Source organism: Chiloscyllium plagiosum, chromosome 31 (assembly GCF_004010195.1).
Source record: "Chiloscyllium plagiosum isolate BGI_BamShark_2017 chromosome 31, ASM401019v2, whole genome shotgun sequence".
Taxonomy (NCBI): domain Eukaryota; kingdom Metazoa; phylum Chordata; class Chondrichthyes; order Orectolobiformes; family Hemiscylliidae; genus Chiloscyllium; species Chiloscyllium plagiosum.
In genome coordinates, this window is record NC_057740.1 from 14570968 (window position 1) to 14586569 (window position 15602).

At 41.3% G+C, this 15602-nt stretch overlaps 1 protein-coding gene across 1 annotated transcript in view; it reads left to right on the top strand.

Annotated features, from left to right (window-relative positions):
• Positions 1-12702, top strand: part of LOC122565246 (calponin-2-like) — a 41155-nt gene extending 28453 nt beyond the window's left edge. The window contains exons 2-7 of the mRNA XM_043721015.1: positions 1804-1925; positions 6632-6698; positions 7092-7229; positions 8101-8217; positions 8684-8830; positions 10500-12702. Of these exons, the coding sequence (XP_043576950.1) occupies positions 1804-1925; positions 6632-6698; positions 7092-7229; positions 8101-8217; positions 8684-8830; positions 10500-10763 (855 nt within the window). The 3' untranslated portion in view covers positions 10764-12702. The remainder of the gene's footprint in view (positions 1-1803; positions 1926-6631; positions 6699-7091; positions 7230-8100; positions 8218-8683; positions 8831-10499) is intronic.
• Positions 12703-15602: the final 2900 nt, after the last annotated feature.

Consider the following 15602-nt stretch of genomic DNA (forward strand, 5'->3'; position numbering starts at 1 on the left):
AAGCTCACATCAGGTCTTGAGCATAGAACCTAGTTTGACACTTGACAGGAGAAGTGAAGGAGTGCTGTAGAGTCCAAGGTGCCATTTATAGTGGGGCATTCAGCTGATGTCCAAGTCCTAGGTGAAAGTGAGGACTGCAGATGCTGGAGATCAGAGTCAAGATGAGAGTGGTACTGGAAAAGCACAGCAGGTCAGGCAGCATCTGAGGAGCAGAAAAATTTGACATTTCGGGCAGGAGCCTTTCTTCAGGAATCAGGAATGTCCAGGACCTGTTCGGGTGAACCCTAAAAGCAAGTGGTGCAATTATCCAGGATATTTTAATTCAAACTGATTTATGAAGTACTTGTATGCTTTTATTAAATGGAAACCATTTATCTCCAGGTTTGTTCATTCTAAGATTGAGAAGAACACTGGCAGAATCTCTTCACTTTAATCCCCAAACAATTGACGTAGCTTGCAATATTGTAGAATTGAGCTATTTTCCTAATCAACCTGTTCAGAGATGTTATACACCTCTGGCGCAGGTAGGACTTAAAATACTGTAGAGTTAAAGTAGTTGCAGGAAACATGATTAACAAATTAAGTCAGTGTGTATTTGGGTTTCAGTATTATATCTGACCATATATAAAAATACACTTTAAAAATAGCTAAAAGCATTTGGAATGTTTGCACAGCAATACAAGCAGAAGTCATTGAGTGGTTAAAATGCTGAGGTTGCTTTTCCAGAATTAAAATTCATTAGTTTGCCTGAATAATTAGGAAACTTTTCACTCCAGTGCTATTGCAAGTGTTTTAAGATATACTCTTTTACCTCATTTTAATAAGGAGCAGAATTTATCATCAACTTGAGGTTGGAATGATGTACATATTTTAATTTATTTCCAACAGATATGTAACATGTAATATCAGGGAGATTGAAGAAAGTCTCTTGTGAAACAGAAGTTTCATGGCTAAGTATTGTAGCTTGCATATTGTTCTAGGCTAACAGTGAATGTTTTATGTTGTTGTGGTTCTGTTTGTCGAGCTGGAAATTTTTGTTGCAAACGTTTCGTCCCCTGTCTAGGTGACATCCTCAGTGCTTGGGAGCCTGCCGGAGGAAACATCACAGAAGCGCTTCACAGGAGGCTCCCAAGCACTGAGGATGTCACCTAGACAGGGGACGAAACGTTTGCAACAAAAAATTCCAGCTCGGCGAACAAAACCACAACAACGAGCACCCGAGCTACAAATCTTCACCCAAACTTTGAATGTTTTATGTATTGCTCAAGCCGTTTAGAGTGGAGATAAAATGATCCCCTATGTTATATTCAATATTCATGAAGAGATTAAAAGCTGATCACAATACCATTTCAGCTCAGGTCCCCCAATTGCACCACTCTCTCCGATGTTTCTGATGCTCTAAGTATTTACTAAACTGCAGTGGGTTAGGGATTTTTTAATTTCAAAAATCTACTTTATTTATAAAAAAAATCTTAGTCACATACAGTTTGGTTCTGTACAGCAACATATCAAGGAAACAAACAACTATTGCAGTTTTGATGCTATCCTAACAAACCAAAGGCATCGCTCCATCACTGTAATAATGCTCACCTTTTTTGTTTAACTGCTGATTTAGGTTCTTCCTGAGATGCTATGAACTTTTGAGTTCCCTTTTGGTCAGTGTTTTGTGTAAAAGTTCACATTATGAAGAGAACGTTTAGTTTATTTGTTGTTTTCCACAGGTAACCACACATTAAAAGAACAACTGTGTAATTTTGTTACAAAGAAGTCCATCTGATTGTTCGGTGTCCTCTCTTGCTGCAGATTGCTCAGAAATATGATCTTCAGAAGGAGGAAGATCTGCGACTCTGGATCGAGGGGATGACTGGGAGGCAGATTGGGGACAACTTTCAGAAAGGCCTGAAGGATGGAGTAATCCTTTGCGAGTGAGTACTATGCCCTCCTCCTACTTTATGATTTATCAGTAAGTTAGCAACTGGCAAAATATTTATTTGTTTTCTCATTAGTCCTGAGGCAATGGTAATTAAGGTGAATTGCAGCACTGTAATTGGTCTAGTGGTTGAGGTAAGCTGAACTTTTGGTCATGAGTTGTCACTTGTAAGTAGGTGGTAAGGTAAGTTGTAAGAAGACTATAAACAGTTTACAGAAAGATGTTGACAGGTTAAGTATGTGGGCAAAACGTCGGCAAATAAACGCTGAGCTGGAAAGCTCATTTCCGGACGTTTCATCACCCTGCTAGGTAACATCTTCAGTGGGCCCACAGGCAAAGCTGTTGCTAATTCCTGCTTTCTATTTATATGTGTGGGTTTCTTTGGGTTGACGATGTCATTTCTGACGGTGACATCATTTCCTGTGGTGATGTCATTTCCTGTTCTGGAACAGGAAACAAACCTCATTGACCTTTTTTTTTGAGAAGGTGACCAAGCATGTCGATGAGGATAGAGCAGTTGGCCTGGTGTACGTGGACTTCAGTAAAGCCTTTAAGGTTCCACATGGTAGGCTTTTGGAGAAAATGCGAAGACATTTGAAGATGAAGATTTAAGATGAAGATTTCTGATTGAAGATGATTTAGCAGTTTGGATTAGAAGTTGGCTTTCTGTAAGAAGGCAATGAATGGTAGTTAATGGGAAATATTCAGCCTAGAGTCTGGTTACTAGTAGTGTGCCACAGGATCTGTTTTGGAACCATTGCAGTTTGTCCTTTTTTATAAACTACATGGACACCGGCATAGATGCATGGGATAGTAAGTTTGAAGATGATACTAAAGTCGTTAGAGTGGTGGGCAGTGTGGAAGAACGTTGCAGGGAGACTTGGATAAACTGCAGAATTGGGCTGAAAGGTAGCAAATGGAGTTCAGTGCAGATAAATGTGAGGTGATTCACTTTGGGAAGAATAACAGGAAGACAGAATACTGGGTTAATGGAAACATTCTTGGTAGTGTGGATGTGCAGAGGGATCTTGGTGTCCGTGTGCATAGATCCCTAAAGGTTGCCACCCAAGTTGATAATGCTGTTAAGAGGGCATATAGTGTTACGTTTATTGGTAGAGTGTTCCGGAGCCATGATGTCATTCTGCTACTGTACAAAACACTAGTGCGGCCTCACTTGAAATATTGTGTGCAGTTCTGGTCGCTCCCATTACAGGAAGGATGTGGAATCTTTGGAAAAGGTGTAGAGATTTACCAGAATGTTGCCTGATCTGGAGGGAAGGTCTTATGAGGAAAGGCTGAGGGGCTTGGGTCTGTTCTCATTGAAGAGAAGAAGGCTAAGATGGGATTTGATAGAGACATACAAGATGATCAGAGGATTAGATAGAGTGGACTGGACATCCTTTTCCTAGGATGATGACATCTGCTTGTACTAGGAGGCATAACTGCAAATTGTGGGGTGATAGATTTAAGACAGATGTCAGAGGCAGGTTCTTTACTCAGTGGTAAGGGCATGGAATGCCTGCCTGCCAATGTAGTTAACTCAGCCACATTAGGGGCATTTAAACAGGCAATGGATAAATATATGGATGATGATGGGGTAGTGTAGGGTGATGGGCTTAGATTACAGGTCGATGCAACGTTGAGGGCTGAAGGGCTGCTCTGAGGCAAATAGAACAAGTTGAAGTTAACAAAAACATCTCTATATCTTTTTTTTTTTTTATTGATCAACAGATTAGGACTGGATTTCAAACATTTTCCCATTTAGGACACTACCAGCCCCTTGCACTTCCATGTCATGTGTAAGTTCTAGTCTAGTGACATTATCACTAGAGTATCAATCCGGAGTAATGTCCTGGGGAGCCAGGTTCAATCCCCCATGGCAGATGGTGGAATTTGAATTCAATATTTTTAAAAATCTGGAATTAAGAATCTAACTATGACCACAAATCCATTGTTGATTGTAGGAAAAGCCTGTCTGATTCATTTAATGTCCTTTTAGGGAAGGAGAATGCTATTGTTACCTGGGCTGTCCAACATGTGACTCCAGACCACATCAATGTGGCTGATTCTCAAACTGCCCTCTGGACCATTAGCAACTGGGCAATAAAGGCTGGCCTAGCCAGCAACGTTCTCATCACATGAATGCGATGCAGAGCGGAACTCATTCTGTACAGCAGCAATATTGCAAATCAGTTCTAACCCCAACATTTGGTTTGTGCACCAGGTACTCCCACACCAGCACTGTTGTGGCTTCTGACTTAGATTTCCAAGTTAAGGACAGCTTTGCCTGCACTTGGTCAAAGCTGTATTAAGTTGTCTTAACTTCATTATTATTGAGATCCTCACAGTTAACAGATACAGTCCATCATTTTGGTTTACATGCATTAACCCACCATCAGGGGCTGGAGGGGATGCTCTTTAGAAGGTCAATGCAGGCTCAATGAGCCAAATGGCCTCTACTCTACACAGTGATTCTGTTCTATGATTCTAAAATATCTTATTTGTTAAAGATTTGAGTTTCACTTGACAAAGGTTACATGATTTACATTTTGACCAAGTTTGCAGAAAATGCCTTATGGAGTAGCTTTGTATTAGAAGAAATAGCCTTTGGTTAACGTCCTGATGTGTCTGCACCTCTGATGTGTTGAACCTTGAGGGAGGCAGTGTTAGTGTCAGTGTCTCTACCAAGAGGTACAAGGAGTGGTTCCTTGTGGAGGGCTGACATGGGAGGGGAAGGAAACGTGTCTGGGGGTGGAAATGGCCAATGATCCTCTGCATGTGGATGCTGGCCGGATGGTAGGTGAGGACCGGGGTGACCTTGTGAGAGCGGGAGGTGAGGGTCAAGGTGCAGGAGACTGGTTAGACCAGGTTGAGGGCCCTGTCAACTACAAGGCTGGGGAATCCTAGTGTTGAGAAAGATTTAAGCCCCAGACTGAGCTCCTGGTTTCGGTTATACCACTGTAGGCAGAGGTGAGTGAAGTCAGGCACCTCTGTGTTGGAGCAAATAAAAATAGCATTACAACTGTTTAACTGAACTAGGTCCCTTGTCTTAGTTCATTGGAAGTGACTTTGCCTGAATCAAATTAGAGAGATCTTCAATTGTAGAAGTATTGTATCTGATCCTTGTCTAAACTGAATACTGACTAGAATAGGTGATTAGAAAGAGCACTGGGAACCTGGATGATTTCACCCACCCCTCCAACCCAATCAGGGAGGAGGCACTGAATTGAACTGTGACACTACCTCATCTGTTCACATCAGCCATCCACAGACTCTGTTGTTGTGGGGAAAATCACCAGCCTCTGAGTCAGAGTCAGGGTTCAACGATAGAGTTTATTGTACAAGGAAATACCAGAGCTCCAGGGAGAGAGACACCAACAGCACAGTGGTCAACTGCAATTCTTCTCTCAACCCAGAGCACGTGTGAAGATACATTTATGCATTTTGTAATATAGTAGGTCAGTGATGAGATATAACATGGTTTGTCTATTGCAGAATCGTTAATAGTATCGCTGCAGTTATTGTCAGTTCCAGCGCAATCTTTGTTAATTTCAGTGTGGTCATTGTCAGTTTCAGCGCAGATGTTGTCAGTTTCAATGTCTGCGTGGAAGTCCATTGCTGTAGTAATGGGCGCTAATCACTCTTCCTGAGAAGGGTGATTACTGCAGTCCTGGCTATTATCACTCTGTATTGAGTCCGTATTAGACTGTTGGCATTTCTATCAAAGGTGTTTGCTGGATGCAGACACTTCGGTAGGCAGTATATGCTACTCGTGTATTCTCTTCCCCCACCTACCTTAAACTAATCAACTAGGTTATGAGTGCATTGTGCTGGCATTCTGGTGGCCTCCAGCAGCGTCTGTGTTTGCTCTGCTGTCTCTTGCCATCTTATGTGCCAAGTGGCCAATTTATGGCTCAGTGGCCATCTTGTGTGCCCAGTGTCACCCTGCGCTGTGCCATCTCCCACTCACTGTAGACCATTAGAATAGGTGGAACTATTGTAAAACATAAATATTAACCCCTTCAGAACCACAGTCTTAGTTCAGTTCTGTCTAGTTGTTTGTGTTACACAAGTAACTCCCATAATATGGTGATGAAAGCACCGCTTCATGCAACCAGGGATTATTGGCTGTGAGAGTGTACTGTGGGGCATGGGTTCTGTACTGTCTATAGTGCAATAAATCATGATTCAGTGTCCAAGGCCTGTGTGGTGGGCCTCCTCTATATCTCCTAATATGCTTTAGATTGACTGTGGAGTGATTGAGTGAGATTCCCTGGTATTTCTAGATAAAGAGATTGCCTGATCTGTGACTGAGTCATACAAGCCCCCACCTTACTGGAGGGATGTTAGGAAGACTGATTGGATGCTGCTGACTAGTGCTGTGAAGTTTTATATCCAGTTGAGACAGTAGATGTAGCCAATTACTTTGACAACTCATCTAAAAGGTGGCACTACCAACAATGCTCTATATTCCCTCAGTAAAGCACTTAATTTTCAGCCGAGATTTTGTACTCCAATCTCCGCTTAATCTAATGATCTTCTGACTCTACGCTGACAGATCTGCAAACTAAGGTGTTCCATGGAATAAAATAGACTTTGTCTTATTCAGTTACTGTAAATCAGTGGCCCTGATTATATTTCAAAGACAAATACTAAAATGTTCTGTAACCATTTTTTTTTTCATTCTTTCCACCTAATTAGGCTGATGAACAAACTCATGCCCAACTCTGTGAAGAAAATCAACCGGTCAGCTTTAAACTGGCATCAGGTAAAACAATACACCAGTACCTTTGATTGTAACAGTTGGAGAAAGTGATCCAAAGATTTTGACAACATACTTGCTGGAAATTTCCAGCTGCTTTAGGTTTTAATGAAGAAAATTTTGGTTTGGTCAGTGCTACAGAGAGGACATATGAGTATCAGAACAGAGGAACCGAGAGAGATCTCGGTGTGAAGGGGATAAGTTCTGAAGCAAAAACTCAATTCCTTCATCTAATGAGGTGATGGTTAAGGGGAATCCTATCGCTGAGGGAAAGAATGTGTTAAATGGGGTTTTTTAAAGGAAACCACCTCGTCCTAAAACATAAACCTGAGGTCAAATCAAATAGAATACATTCAGGTTCTTTCAGGTTGAGAATTATTCTATCCTTGTTTTGAACAGCTGGAGAATTTGTCCAATTTCATCAAAGCAATGCAGAATTATGGTATCAAGCCACATGACACATTTGAGGCAAATGATCTTTTTGAGAATGGGAACATGACCCAGGTACAGACAGCACTGCTAGCCCTGGCAGGGATGGTAAGTACCAGACTAACACCAGATAAAAGTGATTTAAGTTGATTATTCTGCTATTTCTCCAGCAATGTCACAGCTTTAATACATTGCAATCCTTAATTCATGCAGTCTGTGGTCCAGAAGATCTGGCAGATTGACTTTATTACTCTTGTTGCTGGTCCACCTATTTTTTAATAGTCGATTTTAAATCAGCTCCTCCCTCTCGCTGTCCTTATCCTTTCCTCTCCCTCCACATCCTGTCCGTCCTTATACTCAACAGCATTGGTCTATATAGTCACTGACTGAGAGTTAATTGTAAGGTTCTTGGCAAATGAAAAATTGAAGGATGTTCTAAAAGGTTTTTTTGTCTATCTTGCACACTGTTTTCATTTTCAGTTTTTGTGATGGTCTGCACAACATCGAGGGCTGAAGGGCCTGTACTGTTCTATGTTTCACACTTATTGAATTCACTTACCCTACATGAGATATTGATTTAGATGTGTGAACTTCAGAATACTCAATCTTGTCCCTCATTGTTCATTTACTTGCACAGACCAAAGTTGGAACTTAATGCTCCCTAGACACTAGGGAGGAATATTTTTAATAGAAGTGTTTGCCACATATTATCCCTGGAAATTGAAACATCGGAGTTCAGAAACTGTGGTATGAAGGCCCCATTCAGTTATAGATTAATCTTTCAGTTGACATGGTGATTAATATTGCTGATAGAGGTGCAATATAAATTCAACTATGTTATGAGAGGGCAATCTGTATGATAAAATGGTAGGGTTGTGCTATGAGCGTATATGGGCCTTAGTTAGCTGTGGAATGGGCCAAATGACTAAAATATGCACTTGGAGATTTTACAACCTATCCAATACCCTGTCATTCCTAGGCAAAAACTAAGGGAGTGAATGCTGGAGTTGATATTGGTGTCAAATATGCCGACAAGCAGCAGCGCAGTTTTGACCAGGAGACCTTGAATGCTGGACAATGTGTCATTGGACTTCAGGTATTCATATTTGATGTTTTAAGCTCAAATTCTTGATGGCAAAAAATATCTGAATGATATCGAGCTGTAAGTCCTCTGGTTATACTAGTAAATCCCAACATGATAGCATGACCACAGGGGACTGAGAGCAGAGGATTTCAGGATATGCTTTTGCTCTCAGTTGCTGTTCAGTAATCCATGCTGTAAGTTTCAAATGCAGGAACATTGTATGAGGATAGGCTTGACATTGATTGTGATGCTCTTGTATTTGAAGACCTGCCACCAAGGGTTGTATGTGGATAAAGGCCAGGGGCTGGGGAACTGGAGGAAACTCTCTTCATCCAGAACCAGTGGCTTCAGGAAAGGTGGACAGAAAATTTTAAAAAGACAGATGTTGCAAGATTTTATAAAGAGTCTCCACCTATAGTCAGCTGTCTCTTCTACATCTAGGCATTGTATTTATTATTTTGCATCTCTTTCCGCTCAGATGGGAACTAATAAATGTGCTAGCCAGGTGGGAATGAGTGCCTATGGTACCAGACGACATCTTTATGATCCACGCTCCCAAATCCCTGCTTCCATGGACCAGTCTACTATTAGTTTACAGATGGGGACCAACAAGGGAGCAAGTCAGGTTTGTGCCATTTGCTTGTTCCTACTGTTCAGGCCAGTTGTTAATTTGACAATTGAAACGGGGAAAGCACAATTCCAATCTTCAACTGTGAATATGTGCACAGATCAGTTCCATAGTGTCAGGTGTAGCCCAGTATTACATTCCTACTTGAGACGGAAGGTTGTTGCTCCACCTCAGGACCTTGTGCACTGCACCTAGGCTGACACTGCAGTGCAGTGAGGGAGTGCTGAACTGAGATGTCAGCTTTCAGATGAGACTTCTGACTGAAGCCCTATTCTTCCTCCTTAAACATATCATCAGTATTTGACGAAGGGATGAGAAGTTCTCACATTTTCTGGATAGCTTTTATCCTTAAATCAGCGTCACTAAAACAGATGACCTGACCAGACCCCTCTTTTGTTTGTTAATTTTCCTGTGTGAAAGTGGCTGCTGAACACACTATATAATGCAACTGTGACAGTTGCCAAAAATAACAATTGTTGGCTGAAAAGTTCTTCTGGGACACCCCAGAGTTGTGAAACAACATGCTGAAAATGCAAATCCTTTTCTCCTTCTGCATATCCTGATTTATTTTTTGTAATTGGTGACATTCTTGAGTTATAGTGGCATTAACTGTAGTTCAGATAATTTAAGACTCTGAATGCAGTTTGTGGAATAGCTGATCATAGGAAAGTAGTAACGGTAGCTAATGTGATGTTTAGCAAATTCTTAAGAGCGTGACAAACAGGAGTAGGTGTAAGGCATGTGATCTCTCTAGCCTACTCCTCAATTCACTCAGCTGTGAGCTGATCTTCTGCATCAAATCCCATGTTGCAGCCTATGCCCATGTTTTTGAAGCCCTTAATGCCCATCCTTCTCAGTCTTAAATATACTGACCATCCCGTTGTCCTCTGGGATGAGGGATTCCAAACAGTTCGTAATTTGTCTTCCATCTCCGTCTTAAATGGCTGACTATTTGACAAGATGGTATTGGTGTGTTGTTGGAAGACTCCCACTGAGAATGGGCATCCACCTTCTAGTTTTCATGATTCCTGGCTTCTCGATGCATTTTGTCTTGTGAATGTCTGTCTGTCTGTCTGTGTTGCATGATCCCCATAATTCCAGGGAAGCAGATTGTTTGTTTGCTTTAGTCCCTATCCTGTTCCAGGATTTAATTTACCTTTTGGGTTGAAACAACTGCTATGAATTTTTTTTTGTACATCCAAGTGGGGTTTATTTTAGCACCTTTTCTGTTAAAAACTGAAAATTAATTTTGGATATTTACAGCCCTTCGAGTTAAAGGGTTAAAATGTTATGGGGAGAAAGTGGGAACAAGGTACTCAGTTGGATGATCGGCCATGGTCAGATTGAATAGAGACAAAAATACTGCAGATGCTGGAATCCAAGGTAGACAAACAGGAGGCTGGGAGAACACAGCCTTGAAGAAGGGTTATACCCAAAACATTGACTTCTCCATCTCCTGATGCTGCCTGGCTTGCTGTGTTCACCCAGCCTCCTGCTTGTCTACCTTGGTCATATTGAATGACAGATCAGACTCAAAGGGTCAAATGACTTAGTCCATCTTCAGTTTTCTGTTTCCATGTCTCTTGATAGACTTTGACTGCATGTTATACTGCTATAACCAGTTTTCTTGACTGATAACCTTTTGAACAATTCCACTGTCATTCAGGCTGGTATGACTGCACCAGGTACCCGGCGACCCATTTACGATAAGAAGCTCGGCACGGAGCAATGTGACAGCAGTACGGCATCGCTGCAAATGGGGAGCAATCAAGGAGCCAACCAAAGTGGCACCAACTTTGGTCTGGGACGCCAGATCTACAATCCCAAGTATTGTCCAAATGCTGGGCCTGGACTGAATGGAAGCAATTCCGATTGCAGTGGAGAGCCCTTTCCAGAAAGTCCTGCCGGTTATCCTGCACAATACGACTGAATCTCTGCTACAATATTGCAAGGAAGGAGAAGGCAACTCATTGTCCAGCTTCTATGTGTGACTAACTTGCAAGTGGTTAAAATCCCCTGTATCTCTCAAGCTGTTCTTAAACATCTCTCCATTTCTGATTTTTTTTTTTAACTTTTAATGAATATGATCCAAATTTGATGGTGTCTTTTATTTACTGAAACCATTTTACTTCTTGACATAATTAAAACTGAAAGAACTGTGGATGCTGTAAATCAGAAACAAAAACACAAATTGCTGGAAAAGCTCAGCAAGTCTGACAGCATTGTGGAGAGAAATCCGTTTACGTTTCAGGTCAGCTTTAAATTCTGAGTCGGGGGGGGGTCACTTGACCTGAAATGTTAACTCTGATTTCTCTTCGCAGGTGTTGCTAGACCTGCTGAGCTTTTCCAGCAATTTCTGCAACTTGTTACTACTTGACATTTTAAAAAATCAGAGTGATTTTTTAGTGATTGAGTGATTGAGCAAAGGGAAATGTTTTTCGTAAGGTCCTTTTCTCTTGTACAAGAAATTTAAAAGAAGGTTTTCAGAGAGGTAAGATTCTAACTTGATGGGATGTAGAGGGTGGGTATGAGAGGTGTCGAGGGCTGGCACCATTCATGAGGTGACTGAATAATTAACATTTAGGAATGATGCTGCTGAAACAATATTGACAGATTGTTCCTTCAAACCACCTCAGCACATGTCACTCCTCACCATTATGGTTTCCACTGATGGTTTAACATAGTATGTATCTTTGTAATTTTTTAACACATACATTGTTTCCTCCCTGAAGAAGGTGGGAATGATCCAGAATTTCAATGTTTTCAAAAACTAGTCATTCATGAGAGCAGGCTGGGTGGGAAAATGTAGCCGCCTGTTTTCAATTTTTCCACTCTGCCAAATCAAATAACATTCCAAAACCATTGCGTTTACATTTTATTTTGTTGTTGCTTTTAAAAACAAACTGGATTCTTTTTTTTAAAATCTAACATTCCAAAGGATTAGGAGTGTGGAGATTGTGTATAGAGTAAACCCTGAGAACGAAGTCTTGCACAATGCTTGGGCCCATGAGCTACAGAGCTTTGGTTTTTCAATGCAGGGCAAGATGGATTCTTAAAACTTTGAGTTTTCATTTCCCCAAAATTCTGTCTCATGATTTTGATAAACTTCTTTAGAAATCTTTGATTCTGATTATTGCTGAGCCTATTGAGATGTTATACTTTGTCATCAGTAATTTGCTTATTCTGCAGTGCTCTTCAGTTTAATTAGCTGCAATCCTCTTTTCATACACTCTGGCCGTTGCTACTATAAGCAAGAGCTAAACTGCTCCAAACAGTCATTGGAAACATAGTTTCAAAACTGAACTGATAATCTTACAGTTCAGACGACATTATGAAATTGTCACACACCCATTGTTACACGTGACTGAAATCCTGGTTGCAAGACTATTAAGTTTGTAGAAGGAATCTCCGGGTAAGGAGAGGATTTGTGCTGCACCTGTTGTGCTAGTGGCCATGTTCAGACACCAGTTCCAGGAATACTGTTTGTTTACTTCTAAACTTGGAGAGACTTAGAGATGGAGAGAATAACTGCCATATCCTCCTAAAGGTATCCTGAATATCCACATCCAGGGGCAAGGAGTTACGTCAGCATAATTTCATTACACCATGAGATAAATCAACTACAGTTTGGTTTCATTTGCAAAGTAAAGGCTTCAACTCTAGGAAATATGTTTGATTCTCTTTACTCCATTTTTCCATGTAAGCTGCTGAATGGAAGATTAAGCTGCTATTACATTAGAAAATATTGTGCCTTCAAACTTTACTAGCTCTCTCTCCTGTGGACCACTTGTCAGTAGTGAAGTGTTCCCTGTACTGTATATGCAGATTATTTGTAACTTTCTTAGTAATTAAATGTTTTTATAATTTTCCATGTGTCGTTTTATTTGACAGTATACATCTCACTTTGCAATTTCTGTGGCATTACTGGTGGGTAGTCAGGAATCTGAAGCAAAGGTTGCGGTAATTCAACTTTTAACTTGGCCTGTCCCTTTCATGACCAACTATTCCAAGTCGGTATTTCAGTTGTGGGATGTGGGCATCACTGACTCTGGCAGCATTTATTACTTTTATTCCTAATTGTAAAGAGGGCAGTTAAGAGTCAACCACATTGATGTGGGCCTGAAGTCACACTTAGTCCAGACTAGTCGAGAACATTGGATTTCTTTCCTGAAAGGCGATTTCTGGATAATTGTGTTCAGCAAATGTAAAATCATTACTATTACTGGTTGTAATTGCTTATAGATGTCAAGCTCACAGTGAAATGTGATTTTTCTCCTTTATTTGTAAAGAAGTGTGATGATGGATGTGGAAGGCTGTGTGTCTGGTCATGTTCGTTCCACTTACAAATGCAAACTTTTTTCTTTTTAATTAAACAGTCCTAGGGCTTAATACAAAACATTGCAAAATCTAATTTACGAAGTATCTTCAGCGAAAAAGAAATCAAAACTGTATGTATGCTATTCGATGACGATTATTTTATGACCTTTAACTGTATGATAATATGTTGATGAAAACATAATCCAAATCTCTACAATTTGCAACTAACCATTGCATCTGTTACATGGTTATACTAGTGTCTAACTTGCCATGAGTAATTCCTTGCCCCATCCAATAACCTAACTTTACCCCCATTTCTCTCCATGAACATTGCTCAATGAGTGTTGCTTGCCCTGTACTATATACTCCTGAGCAGGTGAGCAGGAAAGTGGCAAATGATACTTCAACAAAAGGAAATGTGAGGTGATGTATTAAAAGAGAACAAACAAAGTGCAGAATATACTATTAATGGGAGACTCCTGATGAGGGGTGTAGAGGAAGTGAGGGACACCAGTGGAACTCCTCGAATCCATGATGGTAACAGGACTGGTTGAACTGGTGAAGCAGCCAAAGGAATCTAATCCTTTTATTCAGAGAGGAATAGAACATAAGAGCACTGAGGTTATGCTGGAACAAACTAAATGATTAGACCACAGAAAGGAGGTAGACCGGGTGTAAAGGAGATTTCCAAGGATTGGGAAAATGCATCTGAGAAGTTTGGATGGGTTGGAGGAGTTCTCCTTGAAGCAGAGGTGGCTGAGGGGAGATTTGTTCAGAATAGTGTTTTGAAACAGCCTGTATACCTTTTTAGAGAGGCTGGGGACTGAAGAATATTGTTTTAAAGTGATTGGTAGAAGTATTAAACTTTATTAAAATAGTGACTGGGACTTATGTGTTGATTTTGCCAAGAATCCTGGGTGAATGATCATTCTGTTTGTAGAGCAGCTTCTGGCCGAATCATTGCAACCCTGAGGTTGCTCACATTTGTGATATGATGTGGAGGTGCTGATGTTGAACTGGGATGGACGAGTCAGAAGTCCCATGACACCAGGTTATAGTTCAGCGAAGGAGCACTGCTCTGAAGCTTGAGATTTCAAATAAAATCTGTTGGACTATAACCTGGTGTCGTGTGACCTACAGATTACAGATTACATTACAGTGTGGAAACAGGCCCTTCGGCCCAACAAGTCCACACCGACCCGCCGAAGCGAACCCACCCATACCCCTACATTTACCCCTTACCTAACACTACGGGTAATTTAGTATGGACAATTCACCTGACCCTGCACATCTTTGGACTGTGGGAGGAAACTGGAGCACCCAGAGGAAACCCACGCAGACACGGGGAGAATGTGCAAACTCCACACAGTCAGTCGCCTGAGGCGGGAATTGAACCCGGATCTCTGGCGCTGTGAGGCAACAGTGCTAACCACTATGCCACCGTGCCGCCCACTTCTGACACTTGTGACAGATCAAGGACTCTGCAGTGGAGGAAGCTCTGCTTGAGGTATGAGGGCCTAAGGTATCTTTATTTTTTTTTAAAAAAAGTTCATCAGGTCTTCCAGGAATCAGTTATCCTGCAGCATAAAGAGAGAGTCCAGAGCCATTTATGCAAACCTTTCCCTTTTTATTTTTAAACACCTTTGTCAAAATTAGAATACTAATACTGTCTACTCCTACTAACTAAGATGAGGAGGAGTTTCTTCTGAGGGCTGAGTCTTTGGAGTTTTTTGCTACAGAACTGTGGGGGTAGAGTCCTTGTGTGTATTTTAAGGCTGAGACAGATTCCTGATGAACAGGGGAATTGAGAGTTATGAGGAAAAGGCAGAAAAGTGGGTGTGAGGAATGTCTGATCAACCTTGACCCTGTGGAACAGGCTCAAGGGGCCGTATGGCCTACACCTGTTCCTATTTCTTATGGTCTTATCTGATTATCATTGACATTCCCTGAGTATTAGTTGTGATGACCCAACTAATAATTGGTTCTCTGTCTTCTCAATCTTCCACCTTTCCCAGCCACTGTCCAAAACAGGCCTAAAGACTGCGATTGGCCTCAGGAGTGTTTGGTTAAACCAGGGAGAACTCAAGGTGGTCCTGGCTAATTTTTATTAAAATGAATCATTCATGGGATGTAGGCTGGCTCGGCTCATGTTTATTGCCTGTCCTTATTGCTGTTGAGGAAGTGGTGGCCATGAGCTGCCTTCTTGAAATGCTGCCATTCTTGGCATCCATTGAGATTACCTTTTTGTTTCCAGTGACTGCTGTCTTCTTACATTTTGCCCATTTTCCTCCTCTCAGTGCTGCATCTTACCAGCTATGGAACTCTGTGCTGTGTAGCAACTTACATTCAAGGAGCGTTAGAGTCAGAGATGTATAGCACAGAAACAGATCCTCCGGTCGAACTTGTCCATGCCGACCAGATATCCCAACTCAGTCCAGTCCCACCTGCCAGC